This window comes from Vombatus ursinus, unplaced genomic scaffold (genome assembly GCF_900497805.2).
Source record: "Vombatus ursinus unplaced genomic scaffold, bare-nosed wombat genome assembly UNPS02014773.1, whole genome shotgun sequence".
Lineage (NCBI taxonomy): Eukaryota > Metazoa > Chordata > Mammalia > Diprotodontia > Vombatidae > Vombatus > Vombatus ursinus.
In genome coordinates this window covers 2,696,235-2,721,309 of record NW_020954551.1, presented here as the reverse complement: position 1 = coordinate 2,721,309, position 25,075 = coordinate 2,696,235, and the positions used below count along the sequence as shown (strand labels likewise).

Genomic DNA, 25,075 nt, shown 5'->3' with positions numbered 1-25,075 from the left:
TACAGACAAAGGTCTTTGAATTTCTTAGTAGAGAAGGTTGCTTTTAGAATGTTAGCTCCTTGTGGGTAGAGACTGGTTTTTTGGTATTTTTTGTTTTTTGTTTTTGCATTTTCCTTGCTTAACACAGTACCTGTCCCATGCAAGGTGCTTATCAAATGCCTAGTGCCTGATTACTGGCATGCGCTGAGTTGTTTGCACATTCTGAGGTTTTCAACCTAGAGCCTCATAATCTTATGCAAGCTAATGACTCATCTAGTATTGATCGTGTAAACTCTCCCAGAATCTTCACGTGGGAGCTGACAGCATACACTGTCACAAGCCTCCCAGCAGTGTTGGATGAGGACGGTCATGACTGCCATGATGCTTTTATAAACAGATTGCCAATGATCATGTTTTATATTAAGCATGGGAATATTTTAATAATAAGTAATTAATTCACTTTGAATAAAGTGTTTGCTTTTTCCAGATAGGAGCCTTTTATTTAAATCTTGGTGGAGCTCCTGAGGGCCCAGCGGGCACAGGAAAAACTGAAACTACTAAGGACTTGGCCAAAGCCTTGGCTGTCCAGTGCGTTGTCTTCAACTGCTCCGACGGCTTAGACTACTTGGCCATGGGAAAGGTAATCAACGTCAGACGATGGTTAAGTCATGGCACAGTGGCCCATCTATGTGGATGGCTCAGTCTTGTTTGAGAATGATACTATCTTGCTAATCTTTGTGTAGCTATACAGATACAGCTTCCATCCTTTGACCCTTTTATGTGAACTAATTGTCAATTTTAAGCAAGTTTAAGTGGCAGAGCTTTTCCTGATTGGAGCTGCCCAAGGATGGAATGGGCTGACTCAGAGAGTGGTGGGGGTGCCCCTTTGGGGGGCTCTTCCTCTTGAAGTGTGGGGTGGCTGACCACTTGGCGTGGGATGTTGTAGAGAGACTCTGGGTCAGCTATGGGTTAGATTAGATGGCCGCCAACATCTCCCTATCAGCTGTGAGGTTCTGTGACTCCACGGTTCATCTACCAGAAAACAACCATGTTTTTCTCTCATCTCTAGTTTTTTAAAGGTTTGGCCTCTTCTGGTGCGTGGGCGTGTTTTGATGAATTTAATCGAATTGAGCTGGAAGTCTTGTCTGTGGTTGCTCAGCAGATCCTTTGCATCCAGAGAGCCATCCAGTTGAAACTGGAGGTGTTTAATTTTGAGGGGACAGAGTTGAAGCTCAATCCCAACTGTTTTGTAGCAATTACCATGAATCCTGGCTATGCTGGGCGCTCTGAACTGCCAGACAACCTCAAGGTAAGGTTTAAAAAAAATTCTGAATTCTTCCCCCAGAAACAGGCAATGAGAAGGCAAAGATGAGAACAAAATGATAATGAATAACAGATGATAAAAATAACTTGTCCACTGGGGCAGAAGTTCACTGAAAATGGAATGAAAAGAATGATAAATGGTGGGGTTTTCCCAGGAGGACCCTTTCTAGCTGAACTCCATAAAAAAAAAAAGAGAATGATAATAATAAGCATTGAGTGTTGATACAACGATTGAAAGTTTGCAAGGCACTTTTCATAGATTGTCTAGACTGATCTTCCCCACAGCCTGGGGAGGATTATCCCAGGTATTATTATCCCCATTTTATAGATGAGAGAACTAAGCAGAGAAAAGTGACTTGTCTAAAGTCACAATTTATTGTCAGAGGCAGGATGTGAACCCAGGTCTTGCTTGACACAACATTCAGCACATCTTGTATTATGCCACTCCACCTCCCAGTGACTATTTCTTTATAACCAACTCTATTAGAACTTTTGTAATTTTCTCTCATTTGTTTGAAACCTCTTTTTTTGTCTGTTTTGCTCTCGGTGAGGTAGAATTAGATATTCCAGTAAATCTGTGATCATTTATCTTGTTGATGAAGGAGGTTTTCTTATGGTGCTGATTACAGCTCACTCATGCCTGCTAATCCTGGCTTTTGTTAATATTAATAAATACTTATTGACCAATGGATGGATCATTAAGTCTGGGCTCCTGAAGGATGTCCTTTCTGCAAACTCTCCTTTTTCTGTAAAGGAAGTGGGCAGGACTCATTTGTTCACTATATCACTACCAGCACATTGTGGGTTGGGTCTATGTAGATGTTGCTTGTGGATTCTAGTCATTTCATAGTTTCCATTCAGAGAGAAACCGGAATCAGTGACATTTGACAAATCCAGTGGCGTGTACCTATAATCCGTCTTTACTTTTGCTGTGTTGAAATTGCTTTTGTTAGAGAGCTATTTGTTTAAATTCTTAGACTGTTTACCAGGTGACCTGAGAACAGTGATCAGTCTTCCTCTTCCCTTTTGATGAGGAAGGGTGAACCTTGGTAGAGCTGCCTCGGGGTGGTGAATAGACATGTTGTTGGTAATCTACAATTTTTTTGTTGTTGTTTCTGTCTTTAGCAATAAATCAAACTATCTTCTCTCTGACGGTGCGGTAGGTTCTCTTCCGGACGGTGGCCATGATGGTGCCCAACTATGCCCTCATTGCGGAAATCTCTCTCTACTCCTACGGGTTTCTAAATGCCAAACCTCTGTCAGTGAAGATTGTGATGACCTACAGGCTGTGCTCGGAACAGCTTTCATCCCAGTTTCATTATGACTATGGCATGCGAGCTGTCAAAGCGGTGCTGGTGGCGGCTGGGAATCTCAAGCTGAAATTTCCAAATGAAAATGAAGATGTCCTTGTAAGGACACATGAGATTATTCCTCAGTTGGGACGGGGATCTAGCTCTGCTCCTGTGGGGACTTTGATGGGAGGGGAGGAAAAAGGATGAGGTGTAACTAGGGTGAGGCAATTGGGACTTTGTCCCTGAAGGTCAAATTTAGACACCTCTGGTAGGGTTTATAGTTCTTTGGAGAGTGAAGATCAGAGATGAGCCCCTGCCTATGGTTTCACCAATATGGGGAAATTCCAGTGTAGAAATGTCTTCTACTTATATGAATTGATTTTTAGCCCCAACTAAAATCCTCCCTTCTACAGGAAGCCTTCCCTGTCTGTAATTGGAAGGCTTGTGACTTACCTAGGGTCACACAGCCAGGGTATGTCAGAGGCAGGAGCTGATCTCAGATTGTCCTGACTCTGAAGCCAGCCCTCTCTCTCCCATGCCATGTTGCCCATCGGTGCCCTAGTTGGTAAGAATATTTAGTTAAAGTAAGCAGCTACCAGGTGATGGGCTGGGGTGAGCTGCTCCCCCAGCCCACCTAGCGTCATTGCTCCTATGCTTGACTGTGCAGAATTTGTAGCACATTCTTTGGTTACAGAAATTCCTTATTATAACTCTGAAATAAAGTAATCATCTGCATAATTCCCTTTTTGTTATGGTATTGAAATTTATGGTAATGGTATTGGCATGGTATTGGCAATTTCACTTATGGTAATTTCATTGTGGTAAATTTATTATGATAATTTCATTACAGTAATGATAATTTATAAGAAAGACCTTATGTACCAATATACTACTTTACCTTCTACATAAACTTTTAAGATAGTTTATATGTTATTAGAATTTTGTTAAGAGTTTTATTTTATTTTTAAATCTATGTTTCTTTGATGCCTTTTAAAAAACATTATCCATCATCCTCACCAAACCTTCCTTTGTAACACAAAAGAACAGTTACTGACAAAGGGACTTTTTCTATGGATGTATAATTATCTCTGTATGCAGAGTACTCCATCTTTCTTTTGATAAGAGGGAAGTGTATTTCACCTTCTTTTCTTTGGGGCAAATATTAGTCACTGCAGTTCGTCTGGGTTTAGCTGTTTTTTTGGGTTTTGTTTTCATTTATATGACTGTAGGTGTCAAGTAGATAGATGTTTCAGTTCTTCCAACTTCACTCTGTATTAGTTCACCCAAGTCTTCCTGTGTTTCTCTGAATTCCTCACAGTCCTTACTTATTATGGCACAGTAATATTCCACCACATCGATAGATCACCGTGGCTTCGCCCCTCTCCCAAGCTGTGGGCACTCGCCCTGTCCCCAGTTCTTTTGCTCTCACAGAAAGGTGTTGCACATTCATCTTGACCTGCGTGGGCTTTATGGGGATTATAGCGCACTCTGCGTAATCAGCTTTCTGTGCTTGGCACTTTCAGCTTCTTCGATCGATACAGGATGTGAATGAACCTAAGTTTCTGTCTCATGACATACCCTTGTTTAATGGGATAACAAGTGACCTGTTTCCTGGTGTCAAGCTCCCAGAAGCTGATTATAATGTAAGTATGTTTGTTAGGCAGCTTTTTTTTTTTTTTCTAACAGTCGTCTCATTGAGGAATTAATTCATTCAACTTAATTAAAAAAGTAAGTTGCTTCTGGTTGTAGGATGAGGGACTGAGTTAAGGAACTTTCATAAAGGCAGATTAAATTAATTTCTGTGCTTTCCAGAGTTTGGTACTAGGGGGGATGGGATTCAAGCCACAGAAAATGTCTCATGTGAGGAAAAGAACATTTTGTTTCCCTACATGAATTGTAACACTCAGTCATCAGAGCCATCGCTAGTATTGGGGGAATGGGGCTTTGTCCCAGGCCCCTAACATATGGGGACACACGTCTTCCCCACGGTAACTGCTGTTTTCTGCTAGCCCGGATCACTGTGGGCAAAACCATCTCCAAAGTAGAGTGCCTCTTGATGAAAATGTACTGCGAGTTGGGAGCATATTGACTCTCTCCCCTGTGAGAGGCAAGAAGAAGGTGGTCCTTATCCCCAGAACTCACTTTCATCCCACTCTTGATGGGTTTAGTGACAGGTCAACTCTCCCTCTCTTTGCATGACTGAACCAGGGCTCAGACTGTCCTCTGTACTGCATGCAGTGCTCCCTTCCCCCCTGTGGCTGATATTATCTCATCCGATTGCTGTGTATGTATATTTTTATTTTTTTTTTTTACCACCTCATGCGACTGTATTTCTAGTTACGGATCTACAAATAGGATAAATGCAACAGTTCAAGCTAAAAATAAGGCAAATTGGTAATGGTAATGAACATTATTGTAATATCCAAAGCTGCCACTATTGCAATTTATGATGCATGATGGGGTGTATATTTACAAAACAAGGGATGGTGGGCTGTCTAACCTTTACACCTTCTCCAGTGCCTAACGCCATGCTCTGCTCACACAGGCGGTGCTTAAACATTGAATTAAATTGTTTTAGAAATATGCTGATACTGCCATTTATGGTGTGTTTGAAAATTGTTTCCATAGTTTTTATATATAGAAACAAGTCACCAATTAAACAAGTTTACTTTCAAGAAGGAGAAACGTTTTATGATACCGCAATTAAAATTAATACGCATTGGTTAAGGACCTCTTCCTCCTGTTCCGTTGGAAAGCAGCTTTTCTTGTTTTTGTTTTAATTCAGGATTTTCTGGAATGTGCTTATGAGTGCTGCAGGGCGCACAATCTTCAGCCTGTTAAAGTATTTCTCGATAAAATGATTCAGACATATGAAATGATGATTGTCAGACATGGGTAAGATCATTTTGTCTTCTCAGTTGCTATGTCATTCCATAGGTAGGTGCTTCCTCTCAGCCATGGGGAGATTGAAGCAATGGGATGAGCAAGAGAGTGGAGCGCGTTCTCCAGCCTCCTCCTGGCTACTGATTATGTGGGGAGTTAGACATTGGGCCAGTGTAAGGCTCAGATGGAGGATCCTCTCTCCCCTGTCTTTAATCCTGAAGGGTTTTTAGATCTATGATTCCCTAGTTGTAGACAAGGCATGACTTTAGCTGGGACTGGGTCATTGGGGAACTCTTCAAAAAGTCATTAGCCAGCTGTCAGTAAGTAGAAGAGCACTTTTCCCTCTGCAGCGGGGATAAGTTCAATTTAAAGCAGAGAATTAGGGGAAGGAGAGTCGATATTTCCTCCTTTTCATGACCCTACGGGGCTCATTGATCCATCCTATGGTGTAAATAGAATCAATCAGTCAACATTTATTAAGTGCCTACTATGTGCTAGATGTTGTGTTAAGCACTGGAGATACAAAAAGAGGTAAAAGACTGTCCTTAGCTTCAAGGATCTCACAATCTAATGTCTTTGATGTGCTAGAATAGGTAAAAATTAGTACACAAGGAAAGGAGAATCACCTAAACCTGCCGATGGTTTCTAAACCTGGGGTCCATGAACACAAAAGTGGTTAAGATCTCCTGACTGTGGTCCAGCTGGACTATTCTTTTATTTATTTATTTATTTATTTATTTGCTTGCTTGCTTGCTTCCTTGCTTTTTGGTGAGGCAATGGATCATTGGGGTTAAGTGATTTGCCCCAGGTCACACAGCTCGTAAGTGTTAAGTCTGAGGCTGGATTTGAACTCAGGTCCTCCTGACTCCAAGGACAGAGCTATATCCGCTGCACCACCTAGCTGCCCCCAGCTGGGCTGTTCTTGAATTCTGATTGCTTCTTGTTACTTCATTCCTATTTCCAACTGAAATTAGCCAGGAGGAGTCTGTCCTCTTCATCCTTGTCCTCTTCATTTTGTGAACATGGAGATTTTAGATCATAATTAAAGATAAAGAGGACACGTTCATCTTGGCTAATTTCATCTAGAAAGAGGAACCAAGGAATCAGAACCAATCAAAATTCAAGAAGAGACTTGCTTGTCCATTTTCATATATCGTGAGCTGGTTTGGGCTGTTCTTTCTTTGTGTACCAATATCATCTTTTCTAGTACATCTAAAGGAATTGTTTCTACACTACAGGATGGATGAGTGAGCCCTGTAGAGAGTTCTTTGTACCAAATTCAGTTCTCATTGCTACCCCTTCCAAACCTTATTGTGTAATAATTGTCCAAAAGGTTCATGCTTGTTGGGGAACCTTATGCGGGGAAGACGAAGGTTCTGCATGTGTTGGCTGACACGCTGACGCTTATGAACGAGCGTTCATATGGAGAGGAAGAGAAGGTCATTCACAGGACGGTGAACCCCAAGTCGATCACGATGGGCCAGCTTTTTGGCCAGTTTGATCCCGTGTCTCATGAGGTAGGGAAACGAGCAACTTTTATAACGCCTTTCTCTGCTGGGTCTTCACCAGAGGGCAAAGTCCAGCTTTTTATTTCCCTGGATCTTGGTTCCATGTCTTTCTGTTCCTCCAGCTCCAGGCCTTCTTTGTTCTGCCCCACCCCCAAAGAAATTATGGGATTAGGGAATTAAAAACCTCAACCTCCCATAAAAAATGTCATCAACTAAAAATGAACCAAGTTTAAACAACCCTCTCCTCACCTATCCTTCATTTAAGCCTAGAACAAGAAATTTCCAGTTCTATCACATTTTTGGGGCGGGGGGAGAGCACAATTCTGTGTATATTTTCTCATTGTATGCATTTTTAGGAGAGACATCTCTTCCTTGATTAGCTAATGCCGACCTACCTTATTGATACAAGCCCAGCTCTGTTCAAGTTTCCAATTTTTATGGCTGTTTCTTCATGTTACACTTAAACAGCCTTTTGGCTGTGCCCTTTTTATTTCTGTTGTCTCCAGAAACCCTCCACTGAGCATCAGCCTAGCATTCCAGGGTCCTGAATTTCCTTTTTTTAAAATGGAGCTTCTCAACTCTTTTATTTCTTCATCTTTCGTAGTGGACAGATGGTATTGTTGCCAATACCTTTAGAGAATTTGCCCTGTCAGAGACCCCGGACCGCAAATGGGTGGTCTTTGATGGGCCCATTGATACGTTGTGGATTGAAAGCATGAACACAGTATTGGATGACAACAAAAAGGTAAATGATCTGCAGTGAAAGTAGAATTTGGAATTAAAAAATATATTAGAAAAAGTAAAGAAACTGCAGAATTGCTTAGTCTAGTTACTCTCTGTGAATTAGCACATGGAAGGGATCTCAGAGGTCATCTCTACATGATATCTGCGTCTCTACCTTATCTCCTTCTTAAAGATTGCCAGGGATGGGTAACTCACGACTGTAAGGTAGCCTCCTCCAGTAGGGATCTCTGAGGTCATCTTGTCCAGATGAGGAGACTGAGGACCAGATAGGTGACTTGCCCAAGGTCACTCAGGGAACAAGCATCAGAGATGGGATTTAAACCCCGGGCCTCTCGCTACAGAGCCATTCCACTTTCGGTCTCTGTGGGACAGTGCTAGTGGTTTGTTATTTTGTGATGAACTCTAATAGTTTAAAATTTCAACAGGACTTTTAGGCTACCCTGTATTGACCTAAACTTTGACTCCCAGTAACTTCCATCCATGAGTCGTCGTCCCTCCCTCTGGGGACCGACAGACAAAGTCTAAGCCCTGTTGCGCTTGGCAACCCTTCCAGTGCTTGGTGATGGCCATTATGTCTCCCTGGGTCTTCTTAGATGGAGCAGCCCCCATTTCTTCAGCTGATCCTTGAACGGCATTTTATTAGGCCCTTCACCACTGTAATCTCTCCTCCCTCGCCCACCTCCTTTATCTGAACCTGCTACAGCTTTTCAGTGTCTCCTTCTACAGCTGTAGTGCCCAGACTCAAACACAGGGCTCTCTGGGTAGCCCAACATTCAACTAGCTCAAAACTAATGGAAAGGAAATGACTGTCATATGGATTAAGGATTGTAAGAGTGATGCTCTAAGTACATTTTCTTAAATATAGAAATACATTCCTATACAGAACATTTGAATGTGTTGATTAGAAATTAGGGTGGCGTGTCTTGGGATTATTGGGGAGTGTCAGATGCAGAGGTGGCAGGGACCTGAGAGACCAGCTAGTCCAGTCTCCTTTTGTTTTGTTTTTTTTACAAATGGAGAAACTGAGGCCCTAGTGAGGTTAAGTGACTGAGGATCATGGGATCCTTGAGCACTGGAGGGGCTCTTTGGACCTAATCTGGTCCTTCAGCGGGGCTGGACAGGAAGCCCTAGTGAGGGAACGTGGATGAGGAGGACAGGAGAGAAGAGCAGAGGTGACGCCACCCCGCCTGAAGGAGGCTGCATCAGAGAGGCCGCCTGGTCTGGGCCAAACCCATGTCATCATCAGCCTCCAGGGAGGGGCAGCTCATCAGCTTGCTCCCTTTTTGGAACCTCGAGTTGTAATGATGGTGATGACAACAGCTAATATTTATATGACTTTTTGACGTTTGCAAAGTGCTTCACGTAATATTATCTTATTTGATCCTCACAACAACCCTGGGAGACAGGTGCTATTATTATTTCCCATTTGGCAAGTGAAGAAACTGAGGCACAGGCAAGTGACCTGCCCAGTGTCACACAGCTAGTAAGTGTCTGAATTGGGATTTTGAACTCAGGTGGCCAAGACCAGTCTATCCACTGTGTCACCTAATTTTTCCTTATGTTGAGCTGAAAAATACCTTCGTGTACCTTCTGTCCATTTGTCCTAAGTGGGTAATTTGCACAGCTGCGCTATGATGCAGTTAGTTCTGGGGGACTTTTAAAGAGAAGCATTAACAAACTGGAGGCCAAACAAGGTGGTGATGGTCTAGAGCTCAGGTGTCATGGGATGGCACAGGGCCAAAAGGCCTTGAATGATTCACCAGGAGAAGAGGAGGCTTGTGGCAGGGCTGGTGTGGAAAGGGCCATGATTGCTAATTTACAGCATTAGAAAGTGGGAATCATGGATTAGAGCTTGGCAGGGGCCTCAGAGGTCATCTGCTGCAACCCCTGATTTTACAGAGGCCCGGAGAGGGCTCCGGTGATTCACCTAGGCTCACACTGGTATTGGGCAGCAGAGGAAGAATTCCAACGCAGGTCTTCAGCCTCCAGATCCTGGCCCTTTTTCGCTGCCCTGAGCCTTGGCACCTTTAGGAAATGAAAACAAACCTAGCTGGTCTAGGTGCACTGTTTTCTACCTGGAGCAGGCTCTTAGCTGATGCCTATGGTGGGGATTGGATTTTCCTAATTGTCCTTCTTGAAATCTTTGTATTCAGCTTTGCCTGATGAGTGGGGAGATCATTCAGATGTCTGCTCAGATGAGCCTCATCTTTGAAGCCATGGACCTTTCCCAGGCCTCGGTAAGGCGGCAGCTGTACCTGGGGGAGTTGAGGATGGCCAGGAATTTTTATTGCCGAAGGAACACTTTTTTTTTTTTATGGTAGACAGATTAAAAGAAAAGTTCTGAACTTAACGCCAAGTTAAACAGGCATTTCTAAATACACAGTAGAATGGAAAAGGGAAGCTTGTTCACAGACCTGTAAAATTCCGCTGTGTGTAATATATGTAATATATAATATAAAAATATATAAGAAGTCCAGCCTGTAGCTGTCAAAGCTGGCCTGCTGTGATACTTTCTGGCCTTCATTCTATTCTCTTCTCTGCATTTAAAAAATGCCCCTTCTCCCCCTCCCACCCACTTCCATTTGAAAAAAGAAAAAAGGAAACAACCCCCTCGTAACCAACGCGCATAGACGAGCGCCACAAATTCCCACGTTGACCGTTTCCGCCTCTGGCAGCTTCGTCATTGGTCCTCGGAATCATCGCTGGTCATTGTTTTGGTCCGAGTTCTCGCGTCCTCCAAAGTCGGTTTCCCTTTTCTGTTGTTATTGGAGAAATTGTTCTCCTGCTTCTGCTCCCTTTACTCTCCATCCATTCATTCAGGTCTTCTCAGGTTTTTCTGAAATCATCGATTTAGTAATTTCTTTTGGTGCAATAATGTTCTGTTACATTCATGTACCCATTTCCCAGCTGATGTGCACTCCCTTCGTTTCCTGTTCTTTGGGACAACACAGAGAGCTGCTATCAATAATCTTGTGCACATGGATGGGGCCTTTTCTTCTTTCTTCGGTCTGTTGGGGGTATGGGGGGTGTGGGCCTTGTAGAGGTATCAGTTGGTCACAGGGTGCACACAGTTTGGTAACTTTCTGAACACCCTTCCACATTGCATTTCACTTGTCTTTTTCTTGTTGTTATTGTTGTTGGGCAATGGGGGTTACGTGACTTGCCCAGGGTCACACAGCTAGTAAGTGTTATGTGTCTGAGGCCGGATTTGAACTCAGCTCTTCCTGAATTCAGGGCTGGTGCTCTATCCACTGCGCTACTTAGCTGCCCGCCCCTCCCCCCGCCCATTGCTTTTCAGAAAGGCTGGACCAATTCCCAGTTCCACCAACAATGCATTAGCATGCCTCTCCACCTTTTTTGTCACCTTTGCTGTGAAAAGGGCCATCTTTGAAAAGTAAACTTGCCTTGTTCTCTTTAGCCTGCCACTGTCAGTCGCTGTGGTATGATCTACATGGAACCCCTCCAACTAGGCTGGCAGCCGCTGGTCACCTCTTGGTTGCACACCCTGAAGGAGCCTCTGGACAGAAAGGAATACCAGGATCTATTGCAAGAACTCTTTGATTGGTTGACACCCTCGGCCCTGCGGATTCGTCAGAAAAAATTCAAGGTCCGTTGAGTTAGAAGCCGAGGTTTAGTGGCCCTGTTTCCTTTTCTTTTACATTGTTATCACTTCCCAGTGGCTCCTGTCCCCCCCTTCCCCCTTCCCCAATCACAGATAGAGCCCTCCCAGTCTAGCAAAACAAAACAACACTTTGGCCAAGTTTGAAAATGTTTGCTCTGTTCAGACCCAAGAGGCCATTTTTCATTGGACTGTGACTTCTCATAACTCAGGCGAAACTAATAAAAGGAATGAGTATATACAAAGGGTCCCTCAAGTTACAAATCAGCAATTTAAGGTAGGGTTGCCCCCAGCTGAGGGTTTGCAGGGGTTGTACTGTACTGAGGTAGAGGGAGTTCCCACACTGGCAAAATCATGACTAGGGCTGGACCTTGAGTCAGAGTGACTTGAGTTCAAATCCAGCCTCAGACACACACTTGCTATGTGACGCTGGGCAAGACACTTATACTCTGTCTTCCTCAGTTTCCTCACCTGTAAAAAAGGGATAATAATAGCACCTACCTCCCAGGGTTGTTGTGAAGGTAAAATGAGATAATGATTGTAAAGGGCTTTCAAACCTTAAAGTGCTATAGAAATGCTGTTATTTATTATGATTATTATTCTACTTGAATGATAATAATGATAGTGAGGCAGTGAACTAAGGGTTACAAAGTATTTTACAAACATTATCTCTTAGGTATTATTTCATTTGATCCTCACAACAACCTTGTGAGGTAGGTGATGTTGTTATCCCCAGTTTAAAGGTGAAGAAACTGAGGCAGACAGAGGTTAAATGACTTGTCCAGGGTCACGCAGCTAATACGGGTGTGAGAGATTCAAACTCAGGTTTTCCTGGCTCCGGCAGTTTTCGCATGCTTCCTGTTCTGACAGTGTCTCAGAAGGAAGGTGGAAGATAGAAGGTGCCCCTTGGACTGGTTGATTCCAGGTGAGCTTGGGGCCAGGAGTGAATCCTCTCCCTCCCCAATTCTGTCTCTCACAGTCCTTAGTTCTTAGACTCCACAAGTTCATAGGTCCTAGCTGGATGGGAGCCGACGGGTCATTGAGTCATTTGAGCCAGTGAGTGAATGAAAGTCAACAGCTGCTCCCTCAGCTTCCAGAGTTTTCTATTGAACGACTAATTCTTCGTGACCTCCCTGGATGGGCAAGTCTTGACTGACCTTTGTGGCTCTGCAGGAGCTGATTCCCACGAGCAACAGCAACGTGGTCGTCTCTCTCACTCGCCTCTTTGAGGTCTTGCTCTGTAACGTGGCAGCCGAAGACCCGAACAGTAAACACATCCGTGTTTGGATCATGGTTAGTTTTCCTTCCTGCTTCCCCTTTTCCCTGGTCTCTCCTGTCCCAACCCGTCTAATGAGAGGCCCTCTTGTTCTCTGGCTTGAGAGCTTGTCCCAGTGTGGTCCCAATCTGTCTTTCCTTATACGTTGTTCCCCTCTTCTCCTCCATTTTCCATGCCGCCATCCCCGATCGAATGTAGGCTGATTGAGAGCAGGGATTATTTCATTTGTCTTTGGGCCCGGAATGGATAATTAATAAGCTCTTGTTGTCTTTTGCTTCTTTTTGTACCCCCTCAGTGCCTGGCACTTACAATAATGATAATAATAATAAGACATGTTTATTGGTTGGTTGGTAAAGGAACTTACAGAGTTTGGGACCCTGAATTCTTTGGTATCATCCAATAGCGATTGAGTTCCTAGTTGGAGAGGTATTGGATGGACTCGCTGGATTGTCCACTGCCCTCTGGTCACTTATAATCTTAGCAAGTTGTCTGGGGCAGACTTACCCAGGGTCTCCCAGCCAGGATGGGTCAGAATTGGGTCCTGAACAGAGGTCCTCAGGACTCTGAGGCCAGTTCTCTATCCATTATGCCCCTCTGGTTCTCGAGATTAATCAATCAATAAGCATTTTTTTTATCCACTTACTGCATGCCAGGCATCGTGCTAAGCAGTGGGGATTCAAATACAAGCAAACAGAAATACAGTCCCTCCCCGCAAGGAGCTTACCTTCTAATAGGGAAAACATTACATAAAAGGGGATTTGGGAAGCAGGGGTGGGGGGAGGCGCCTGGACAGATCCATGGTGGCCAAGGCTGGAGAATGAGTGACGGCTGCTCTGAGGCCCCTCCCCAAAATAGAGGCTCCAGGAAGAACTCGCCAAGGGGAAAAGGGGCTGCCGGATTGGTGCATGGTGATCTAAGTCCAGAGAATGAGGGATGACCGGTCTGGGGCCCTTCCTAAGTCGGAGGCTCTGGGAAGAAATAACCAGTAAGTGATTAAGGAATTTTTTCAGGTGTGGGCTTTTCACCAAAGATCACATACTTAGATTAAGGTCTTTTAATAAAAAAAAAAAAGATCCTCTTTTTCACTTCAGCAAGAATGCCCAGGTTTGCTGGGAAACGGAGTCTAGGCTCAAAGCCCATGGTTTTGACGTTTATCTATGTTGAACCCCTACTTCTCTCATCTCTTTTGGGGAGGAATGTGGTCAGATGCTGTTTGGTCCTTTTGCTCTATTTTTGGCAGCTTAAGAAGTTTTTTCTTTCTCACAGTCATTTTGAGTCTGATGAGTAACAGCAGAGGTCTTTGGCTTCAGAGCCTCTCTTTTCTGGCGAGCACAAAGGGAAGTGGTTGAAGAGGTGAGAGAGCTGGCCCGTTGGCCTGCCAGAGGGTTGGGAGCATTGGAATAAGCTAGTCAGAGTGGGGACAGGATTGGAAGTCCAGTTAGCCCGGCAAGGTTCGGCAGGTACAAGGGCTCGGTAGGTAAGTAGCCAAGTCTGGTAGTGTAAGAAGGTCTGGGCAAGAGAAGATTATTATAGGTGACCTTAGCAAGCAGGATCATAGGATGCTAGAAGGAGAGTGAAAAAGGACTTCAGAAACTACTTAGTAACCCTCTCATTTTATAGATGAGAAAACTGAGGTCCAGGGAGGTGACTTGTCTAAGATACAATAAGCTTGTTGTCTGAAAGGAACAGGTAAATATATGACACTTGAAAGCTCTAAGACAAGATGCTTCAGTCCTCCAAGAGTTTAGTTGATGGCCCCTGTAGGATTCACTCAAACTCAGTCAGTAGTAAGTCTCAGAGATGGGATTTGTACCATGGAGCCAGCTTGAGAACTGAGTATTAAATTTTCACTGAGTCAGGGAACTCTGAGCTTATTAAAATTTTTTTTAAAATTTATTTTATTTTTAATTTATAGAGTAAAACAAGCATTCATAACATAGTACAATTAAAAAAAAGATGATTACAGATGAAACCGCAAATCTACTATGCACAACTTGCCATTCCTTTCAAATATTATCATGTAAATATTATATTCTGTGGGTATTCAGCATAGCTAGTGCTCCAAAATAGCAGGGGGCAGGGAAGAGAAGGACAAAAATGAACCTGCAACCACTTGCCCTGATGTTTAAAGAGAAGGCCAGCATGTCTTTATTAAACTCTTTGGTGATACCAAGGGCTTCTGCATGTAACAGGAGGATGATTATAATCCTGTCTCACTGGGGCTATGGAAGGACTGATTAGATAATACAGATAAAACCCTTTGCAAACCTTAACGTGGTTCTATCCATGCTGGCTATTATTTATTAGCGAGAGTGTGATTGAAAAGCTGTGATTTTGGCAATACTTGTGGTAGGTTCAGTGAATCTGTTCGAAATAGGATGAGGGCAGGCTGCCCCTGGTTGTGTTTGAGTGAATCCTACTGGGGCCATGAGCTAAACACTTGGGGGACTGGAGCATCTTGTCTTAGAGGTTTCAAGTGCCACATATTCACCTGTTCCTTGTAGACACCAAGCTGATTGTATCTTAGACCAGGTATTCTCCCTGTCTAACAATTAGCAGTGGTGGGCAGAGATTTGGCAGGGGAAGGGAAGTGGCGATGTAATTTAGGGTCAAGGTGAACTTATCATACTAAAGATCAGTGGAGCAAAGAATGGCAATAAAGACAGAGCAGGGTAGGCCACAGTCAGTCAACAAACATTTATTAGATGCTCACCATGTGCCAGCTACGTTTGGGTTAAAAAAAAATCAAGTTTACAGTTACATGATGGGGGAGGAGGGAAGCATGGTTAGACAGCAGTTTGTCTGAAGAAGATCTGGGGGTTTGAGTGGATTGCAAGCTCTTTAGGAGTCAGTAGGGTCATGCAATTGCACCCAAAAAACCCTGAATGCAGTTTTGTACAGCATTAACAGAGACATAGCTTCCAGGAATAAGGAGGTGATTATGCTTCTTTGACCTGGTCAGGACACATATAAACTACTGTGATCATCTCCCACTGTGCTGGAAAAGCTCTGAGTAAAGTCTCACTGCTAGGCTGGGCTTTTCCCTTCCCCACGAATGAAATTCAGTCTTTTCCCTGCCAAAAAAAATTAAATAAATCTGGTGTGATCTTGGAACATGGTAAGGGCAGCATGACTTCTCGCACCCTGAACCTCACTGGCCTGGCCTTTGAGAAGCCAAGAAGGTCGCAGAGGGACTGCTAGGCTGACCTCTGCTGAATGCACAGTCCCCTTCAGAGGAGGTGACCAGGCCATAACAGAGCGAGATGTACCACGAACATGATTTTAAAGAATTTTTCTCTGTGTTCAATCACCCTGACCCCATCACCCTGCCTCACATAGTCTGAACATGTTTTCTCTTCTCATGGTGTAGCCTTTCAAAAAAAAATCAAGGCATCCTTTCCATGTTTGTCATTGGCAGTGTTAACATTGGGATGTTCACTTGTTTGATGGAAGACAAAGCTCTTGCCCATAGAATGTTGGCTCTTTGAGGGTAAAGACAACTTCTTTTGAGTCTTTGAATCCCCAGTGTCTGGTATGATGCTCAGCACATAGTAGGTGCTTAATAAATGCCTATTGACTCGTTGATTGACCATACCTAACCTAACCTAACCTGTCGAATTTAGAGATGTTTGGGTGAAACATGAAGATACCCAACGCAGAATCAGAGAATTGTAGAATTTTAGAGCTGGAAGGGACCGCAAGAGATTAATCCGTATCTGACACAGGATCCCCGCCACAGCGTTCCTGAAAAGTGATATTCCCCCATTAGACTACCAGTCACTCAACAAACATTAAGTGCCACACAAAGCACTCTGGTCCTGGAGAGCAGGACTGTTGTTGCCTGTTTTGTCCTCGGTCCTTAGCACAACGTCTGCCATGTAGTGAGCGACTGAGAGACGCTTGTTGATTGATCAAACTGGTTGTCCAGCTTTTTCTAGAAAACCTCCAAAGAAGGGGAACTGGGCTCCAGAGGCAGCCCAAGAAATCACACTTTTTGTAGAATTCTAAAGTGGTTTAGCTTTTAATCTAGGGAATCCTCCTCCATTATACTTGGTTGGGTAAACATGATATTTACTCCCCAGTTGAGTGACCATGCGTTTAAGTATTATTTCCTGGGTGTTTTTTTTTTCCCTTAAAAATAAATAGCGCTTCAGCAAAGTTGCAGACTACACAATAAATCCTCAAGAATGAACAGCATTTTCATGTAATAACAAAATACATGTGTGTATTTTATGTTAAAAACACAGGAAGCAAAATAATAGAAAGGGAAATCTCATTCCAAAAAACTACAAAATTTGTAAAATATATGGGGACCAACCTCCCAAAGCACACAAAAGATTTATAAAGATTCGATTACCAAGTCTTCCTTAAAGAAACAAAGAACAACCTAAATAGCTTGAGGAATGTTCAGTGCTCATGGATAGGTCATGCCAATGAAATAACAATTACAATACTACTAAAATGAATTTAGACTTTTAATGCTATGCCAATCAAATAGCAAAAGGATACTTAACTTGTAAAATTCATTTGGAAAAACAAAAAATCTAGAATGTCAAGAGAAATGATGAGAAGAAGTAGGAATGAAGGGGGAATAGTACTTCTAGATCTCAGACTATATTATAAAGCAGCAGTCATCAAAACCAAGTGGTATTTTTTAAAGGAGAGAGCGGGAGAGAGGTAGGGAAGGAGGTAGGGGGAGAGAGAGAGAGAGAGAGAGAGAGAGAGAGAATGAATCAGTGGTATAGACTACACAATGAAGGTTCAGAAACAATAGACCTCAATAACTCAGCGTTTGACAAAGTGAAAAATGTAAATTACCTAGGGGAAGGCCTCCTATTTGCTCAAAAACTGCTGAGAAAACTGGAAAACAGTCTGGCAGAAATTGGGCTTACACCAACACCTTATACCACACTCCACAATCCTTTCTAAATGGATGCATGACCTAAATATTAAAGATCAGACTGAAAATAATTAGAAGAGAAACGTCATATTCCTCTCAAAAGGTATGGGTAAGAGATGTATTCCTAACCAAAACAGAGATTAAGGCAATTATAAAAGATAAAATAGGTAACTGATTACTTTGAAACACTTTTGCACAGATAGTATTAATATATCTAGAATAAAAAAGAAAGTGGTTGAAAGGGGGAAAATATTTGTGTCATATTTCTTTGATACGGTTCTGTTATCCAAGAAACATAAACAATAAATGAATAACTAAGACTTATAGATATTCCACAGTAGATAAATGGTCAAAGGATATGAAGTTCTCAAAGGAAGAATTGCAAAGTATTTACAGCAATGTGAAAAAATGCTCCAAATCAGTAATAACAAGAGAAATGTAAATCAAAACAAGTCTGAGGTTTCAACCCATACCCTGCAAATTGGCAAAAATGATAAAAAAAAATGTGTCATGATTGGAATTTAACAAAAGGGTAAACTGAGGCAAATCTCTGCACAAAATAACAGTTATTAGCAGGGGCATGCTACTTGTCGATAAATGGTCAATGGATTGCTTCCATTGATCCCCAAGCAAAAGCACAGCCCCCCTTTTATGGGTTTTGGGGAATAGAGAACCAAAAACAGAACAGGGTAAATGACGTCATGGGATTAAGAGCATCGTGATTGGTTACAGTGCTGAGGCACAGGGAACAACATGATTGGTTGGGAATTTGGAAATGGGGGCTAACAACGACTTCCCCCACCCCTTCTTCTCTCATGAGACTAAGAAGCACTCATTGTCTGAGTCCAGGTGCCAGATAGCAGCCCAGACTTTGGGAGAGCAAACCAGACATCCTTGAAGGATAGCTCGGTGGAGTAAAGATATCAGGGCCAGACTCCCTTTCTGGTCACCCACATTCCTCCAGGTCACTTAATTTCCTTGAGGCGAGAGGGCTGGATTTTTAAACTTAACCCATTATAAGCCTGCTGAACTTTGAACTAAGTTCAGAGACAAAAGAAGAATGATTTAAGCAGTCATAGGACAAAATGGATTAATTATAAATAGGATCAGTAAGAAAAAGATACAGGATCAATCTTAATCTTCTCAAATGGCAACAGTCAGTGTTAGAAGGGTCACTAATGCATTGTTGGTGGAGGTGTGAAATGGTGTAACTTTTGGAAAGCAATTTGTAATTATGCAAATGAAGTGACTAAAATGTTCATAACCTTTGAACCAGAGACTCCATTACTAGGCTTATACCCCAAGGAAGCCATGGATGAGAAAAAAGTTCCCATATACTCCAAAACATTTATAGCAGCACTTTTTGTGATTGCTAACAACTGGAAACAGAATAGATGCCTATCAGTTGGAGAATGGCTAAACAATTGTGGTAAATGAAAGTAATGGAATATTACTGTGCTGTAAGAAACGATGCATACAAGAAAAAACAGAGAAGCCTGGAAAAATCTCTGTGAACTGATGCAGAGTGAAGTGAGCAGAACCAAGAAAAAAAATATATATATATGGACTACGACAATGTAGATAGAACAATTACATACCCCCAAATCAAAAGTAAATGTAACAAAAATTAGAAAGATCCAGCAGGGCTCAACTGAAGAGATCTGAGATACTCACAACCTACCCCATCATGGAGGGTGGGAGGTCCACAGTGGTTACCCACAGCATTTTTTGACTTTCTCAATGTATCAGTCAGTTGTACTGATTTATTTTTCTCTCTGAAAGATATTATTCATCATAGGGGATGGCTCTTGGGGAGGGGGAAGGGAGGAATACTTGGAATAATGATGTTGATGAACAGAAAATACTGATAAAAACTTATTTTGAAAATAGTGAATCTTATTTTCTATCAAAACAGGCCTGCTTTATATTCTCTTTGATTTGGTCTGTTGGAGGAACCTGTGACACGGATGGACGCCTTGTCTTTGATAGTTTTATCAGAGAAATTATAACAGGAAAGAATGAAGAACACCCAATACCACCTGCAGTGGGCAAATGGGAATGCAACTTTGATGAAAGAGGCCTGGTCTATGACTATACTTATGAGGTATGACGTCACCTGCGTGAGAGGTTGGGCGCCGAAGCTGCCCTACAATGGAGAGACCCCGTGGCCCTGAGCCTAGAGCTTTGGCCAGTGGCTTCATGAGGGTTGAGATCCCAGAATACAGGGCAGAGAGGCATGGGGGCATCGAGACGGTCAGCTGAGAGACAGCAAAGTGAGCCAGCTTGATTGAGGAGAAAGACTCATGATGAGAGGCTAGGGGAGCGCCGGTACAATTGATCACCGAGATTAGCTGGGTTTTCTACCGTTCTTACCTGGGTCAAGCCGGTATTGGGAAGAGGAAGCAGGAAACCTAGATTTGGGCACTGCTGCGGGGTAACAACTGGAGAAATGGAGGCTGGTTGATGTATTCACTCACCCAAGGCAGTATCCTCAATGGGTTTTTGGTTGGTTCTGTTACTACATGCCTTTCTACGACAGGATGCCCTGGGGATTTGAACTTCTCTTTAATGGGCATGGGGCAGGCCACTCAATTTACTTAATTTCAGTTTCTCCACTCTTAAATTAAGTAGGATCATCTAAATATACCTTGTTTTAAGCAAACCCAGTATGGACATGAACATCCTAATTTAGATATGATGTAAAGCATATGTCATTCTTCACTTCATTGAAAGATACTCACCAAGATTTTTTTTTTTTTTTTAGCAAACACCCCTTGTGTATTGGAAGTAGGATTGAAGTTTGAGAATTTAATTGAAACCCACTGTTTTCTGATTGTGTAATGTGAGGCACACCTACACAAAGTTTCAAAGTAACTGTGGTACACATGATATGTTTTTATGAATTTATTTCATTGGCTCAATTCCATTCCTTTTAAACTCCTTGCGGGCGAAGACTATCTTTTTCAAATACGTATTTCCAGCACTTAGCATAGTGCCTAGCACATAGAAGACGGTGTTTAATAAATGTTTATCAACTGTCTACTTAGTTCATTTTTCAGAGTAATGGAAATTGGAACCTCCCTCCTTCCCTTTCCTCAAGGTTCAGCGTATATTTTCTTGGGATCTTATTAAGCTGATCTTCCCAACGTTTGTACTGGTAAAAGGGAATTTGAAGAAATTGGAAATGATGGGTCAAGAGGCTAATGATAGGAGTGGAGTCTGAAATGAAAGAAATTGGGTTAACTTTGATCATTGGACTCTATTAAAAGTTATGTGGCATTCATTTAGTCATAAAGTAAAATAATCCAGAAGAAAATATATATATAAACCAAAGCAAACAGGGTAATTTAAAAAGTAAGTGACAAAGAAAATCTTTCAACTACTTTAAATCTATGGATTTAACCATATGTAATTTTTATTTTTTTTTGGTAGATGAAGAACCGAGGCCGGTGGGTCCACTGGAATGAATTAATTAGATCTTCTTCTTTAGGAGATAAAAAAACCAAGATTCAGGAAATTATAGTCCCTACGATGGACACAATCAGATATACTTTTTTAATGGACTTATGTCTTACCTATGAGAAGTAAGCCATTCTCTTATCCTCCGACATTCTAAATACAGTCGTTCATTTATTGGGAATTTTATTGCTAGAAGGAACTTTGAGGTCCTTTTGTCCAGGGATTCTTTTTGTTTCATGGACCTTGGGCAGTCTAGTGAAATCTGTGGATCCCTTCTTGTAAGAATGTTGTTAAATACATAGGATTACAAAATAAGCCAATCATATTGAAACATAGTTAGTTATCAAAACATTTTAAAAGTTCATGGACCTCAGGAAATCTCAGCTTTAGCCTAAGCCCCTCATTTTCAGGTGAGAAGACAAATTGAGATAGTAAGCTACAGAGCCAGGGTGCGAAGGATTTCCCACAGGCCGCTGAAGATCTCATCATTCTGAAGGGGCAGCATTTTCTCACTATAGCTCGATATAGCTCCAGAGGTAATGTGGAGCTTGGAGGTCATCTTATCGTCCAAATCCCTTATTTTGGGGGGTGAGGAAACTGAGGCCCAGTTGGTGAATTGACTTGCCCAAGGTCAAACAGATGGCTAGTAGCAGAGATAGGATTTCAACCCACTTCCTCAGTCTCCAGATCCAGTTTGCTTTCCATTGTCCACACGTACCTGTTTCTTTTTAGTGCTTCTGTTGACAATATATGAGTCTCTTTCCCTTGTGTTTTCCCTTTTGACTGACCTACTTATATCTTATTTTTTCCTTTTAAATATAAAGGCCACTGCTTTTCGTGGGTCCAACAGGTACTGGGAAATCAGTCTATGTGAAGAATAAACTCATGCACCATTTGAACAGGGACCGATATTTTCCATTCTTTGTTAATTTTTCTGCAAGGACCAGCGCCAATCAGGTTCAGGTCAGATTAAAACCAATAAAATATATATTGTTGTTCTCTCTTTATTCAAATAGTTCATCAAGCAAGATTCGCTTTCTATTGTGTAGTGCCTTATGTCTCAGCTCCTTAGCCTGGCTTGATTCAAAGCCTTCTAGAATTCCACTTTGTTACTCAGTCTATTCAACTTTATCTCAGTATTCCTAGTATTTTTCAGTGTTAAGTTGTGCCCAGTCTGAGCTGATCTCCCTCTTCCCTGAATATGCTTTGCATATTCCAAAGGAGAGAGATTGGATGGTAAAGAGACTCTCAGTCATTCAAGAACTTGTTGGTACCAGGGAATTTTAGGTTTCAAAAGAGAAGACTTGGGGAGGATCAGAGTGGGGGGTGGAAGGAGGGATATGACAGATATTTGCAAGTATTTGAAGACCATTCTATGAAAGCAGGATTGACCTTCTTCTGTTGGTCCCAGAAGGCAAAACTAGGAGCCATGGAAGGAGAGTTACAAGATGGCAGATTTTGGCTCCATGTAAAGAAAAATTTTTTTTAAAAATTTTTTTATTTTATTTTTAATTTATTGAATAAAACAAGCATTTCCATAACATAGTACAATAAAAAGATGATTGTACATGAAACTACAAAATCTACTATGTGCAGCTTGCTGTTCCTTTCAAGTGTACAACAAAATTATCAAGTAAATGTTTTTTCCCCACCCTTTTTTTTCTTTTCTTTTCTTTTTTTAAATTAATTTATTTTAATTTATCAACTATCACTTGCATATGCTTTTGAGTTTAAGATTTTTCTCCCCCTTCTTCCCCACCACTCTCCTCAAAACGGTGCACAATCTGATATAGGCTATACATATACATTCCTATTAAACATATTTTCTCATTAGTGATGTTGTAAGTAAGAATTAGAATCAATTGGAGGAACCATCAGAAAGAGGAAACAAAACACAACAGAAGAAAAAAAAATAGCAAATAGTATGCTTCGATCTGCATTCAAACTCCATAGTTCTTTCTTTGGATGTGGATAGCATTTTCCATCATGAGGCCTTTGGAGATGTCATAGATCCTTGTATTGCTAGGAAGGGTTAAGTTTTTCAATAATAGTCATCACACAACATGGCTGTTACTGTGTACAACATTCTCCTGGTTCTGCTCACTTCACTCAGCATCAGACCATATAAGTCTTTCCAGGTTTTTCTGAAGTCAGCCTGTTCATCATTTCTTATAGCGCAATAGTATTCCATTACATTCATATACCACAACTTATTCAACCATTCCCCAATTGATGGGCATCCTCTCAATTTCCAATTCTTGGCCACCACAGAAAGAGCTGCTATAAATATTTTTGTACATGTGGGTTCTTTTCCCATTTGTGTGATCTCTTTGGGATGCAGCTCTAGAAGTGCTATTGCTGGGTCAAAGGGTATGCACATTTTTTATATCCCTTGGGGCGTAGTTCCAAATTGCTCTCCAGAATGGTTGGATCATTTCACAACTCCACCAACAATGCAGTAGTATTCCAATTTTCCCACATCTTCTCCAACATTTATCATTTTCCTGTTTTGTCCTGTTGGCCAATCTGAGAAAAATTTCTTAGCAATTAGATTTGTCCAAAGATAGAATGGCCCTTCAGAGGTAGTGGGTTCTTTCTCATTGATGCTATTTCGGTGGAGGTGAGGTCTCTTGGTTGGGAGTATTTTAGGGCAGATTCCTGTTCAGGTATGGTTCACAAAGAATCGGACTGGTTTGAGCCATATCTTTGGGATAACGACATCTAGTGTCTTGGCTCCCCGTGACACTGGATTAGAGATTGAAGAACATCATCGTCATTTCTTCTGTCTAAAAAATGAGCAGGTCAAACAGGAGAAGATCCTTTTGATCTAAATAATAACAATAGCTAACAATAGCTAACATTTATATAGCACTTTAAAGTTTGAGAAGCGCTTTACATATATTTAGTCATTTGATCCTATTAATTCTTCTCCTCTAACTGTCATCTAACCTCCAGGATAATTCCCTTCCCCCTTCTTTTCTGGGCTTTGACCACAAACATCTTTATCTTTGTTCTCTTAATGATAATCAGACTAGATAAGATATCTAAAAGGAAGCTGCCTTGTCTCTTCCTTTTTTCAGCCTGGTTATATGTGTGGGTGTCTGGATTCTCTCCTGTTCTTCCCCATCTCCCCATCTGTTTGAGGGGGAAAGAGAAATTAAATTCTTTCCTATTCCCTTCTGTTGGATACACTCATAAAAGGTCTTTCTTAGTTTTTTCCTTAAACTAGATGGGATTTCTAAAATTTCTAATTTCTAAAATCTAAATATTGGTTGCTTAGTCTTTTCATGCATTTTAGACTTATTTACCTTTCTTAAATGTCTTTTGTTTAATGAAATTGCTTATTAAATGCCTTTGCTTCCTTACTAAGAATGATTTAAATTCCTCCCTTTTTTTGAAAATCTTTCTCATTCAGGGTTAAGCTAAGATTTGAATTAAATGTTACATTAAGTCACAAAGTGATTTCATTTTTTTTTTTTTTAGTAAAACATCTAGTCCTTTTCTTAATTTGTCATAGAATTTGTCATGGAATCACACAAAGACTTAGATAGACTGTTTATCTTTGGTATATGAAGGGCTTCCTTGTTACTACTTGTGAGATTTATTATATAAGGTTGAAATCCTGGAGCATGGCCACAGTATTTGTTGTGATTTGAATTTGGGTTTTCTCTCTATTGTCAACAGGTAGATTTCAATGATCTATACTCTTCCCTCTTTCCAATGCTTCTAGGCAATTTTCCTGCATGGTTTCCTAAAGTATGGTATTTAAGCTTTTTGTTTCATTGTATTTTTCAGGAGACCAATAATTCTTAAATTGTCTCACCATGTTCTGTCTCCATTTGCTTTGTTTTTAGAGATCTCAGATATTCTGACATCGCTGCCTTTTGGTTTTGTTCTGATAACCTTTCTTCCCTTTCTGCATTTTTTTTGGTTCTGAATCTTTAAGTCTTTTTTTCAGAGAGTCCATTGCTTTAGAGAGAATCTACATAATTTGTTCTAAACTTTTATCTTGATTCTCATTTTGAATTCTTCTTTGAGTGCTCTAATGGCCATCTTGATGGTCTCTTTAATTCTCTGATTGATCTTTTAAGT

General features: G+C 41.5%; 1 protein-coding gene across 3 annotated transcripts in view; it reads left to right on the top strand.

Moving 5' to 3' along the window:
• Nucleotides 1-25,075, top strand: part of DNAH12 (dynein axonemal heavy chain 12) — a 185,719-nt gene that overhangs the window by 53,871 nt on the left and 106,773 nt on the right. For 2 of the 3 annotated variants that reach the window (XM_027863810.1, XM_027863811.1), the window contains exons 25-37: nucleotides 467-619; nucleotides 1,049-1,288; nucleotides 2,466-2,711; nucleotides 4,118-4,237; nucleotides 5,380-5,489; nucleotides 6,811-6,994; nucleotides 7,590-7,730; nucleotides 9,883-9,966; nucleotides 11,148-11,336; nucleotides 12,522-12,641; nucleotides 19,440-19,628; nucleotides 20,957-21,108; nucleotides 21,808-21,946. In XM_027863810.1, the coding sequence (XP_027719611.1) occupies nucleotides 467-619; nucleotides 1,049-1,288; nucleotides 2,466-2,711; nucleotides 4,118-4,237; nucleotides 5,380-5,489; nucleotides 6,811-6,994; nucleotides 7,590-7,730; nucleotides 9,883-9,966; nucleotides 11,148-11,336; nucleotides 12,522-12,641; nucleotides 19,440-19,628; nucleotides 20,957-21,108; nucleotides 21,808-21,946 (2,067 nt within the window). The remainder of the gene's footprint in view (nucleotides 1-466; nucleotides 620-1,048; nucleotides 1,289-2,465; nucleotides 2,712-4,117; nucleotides 4,238-5,379; nucleotides 5,490-6,810; nucleotides 6,995-7,589; nucleotides 7,731-9,882; nucleotides 9,967-11,147; nucleotides 11,337-12,521; nucleotides 12,642-19,439; nucleotides 19,629-20,956; nucleotides 21,109-21,807; nucleotides 21,947-25,075) is intronic. The other variant, XM_027863812.1, reaches the window with a different exon arrangement.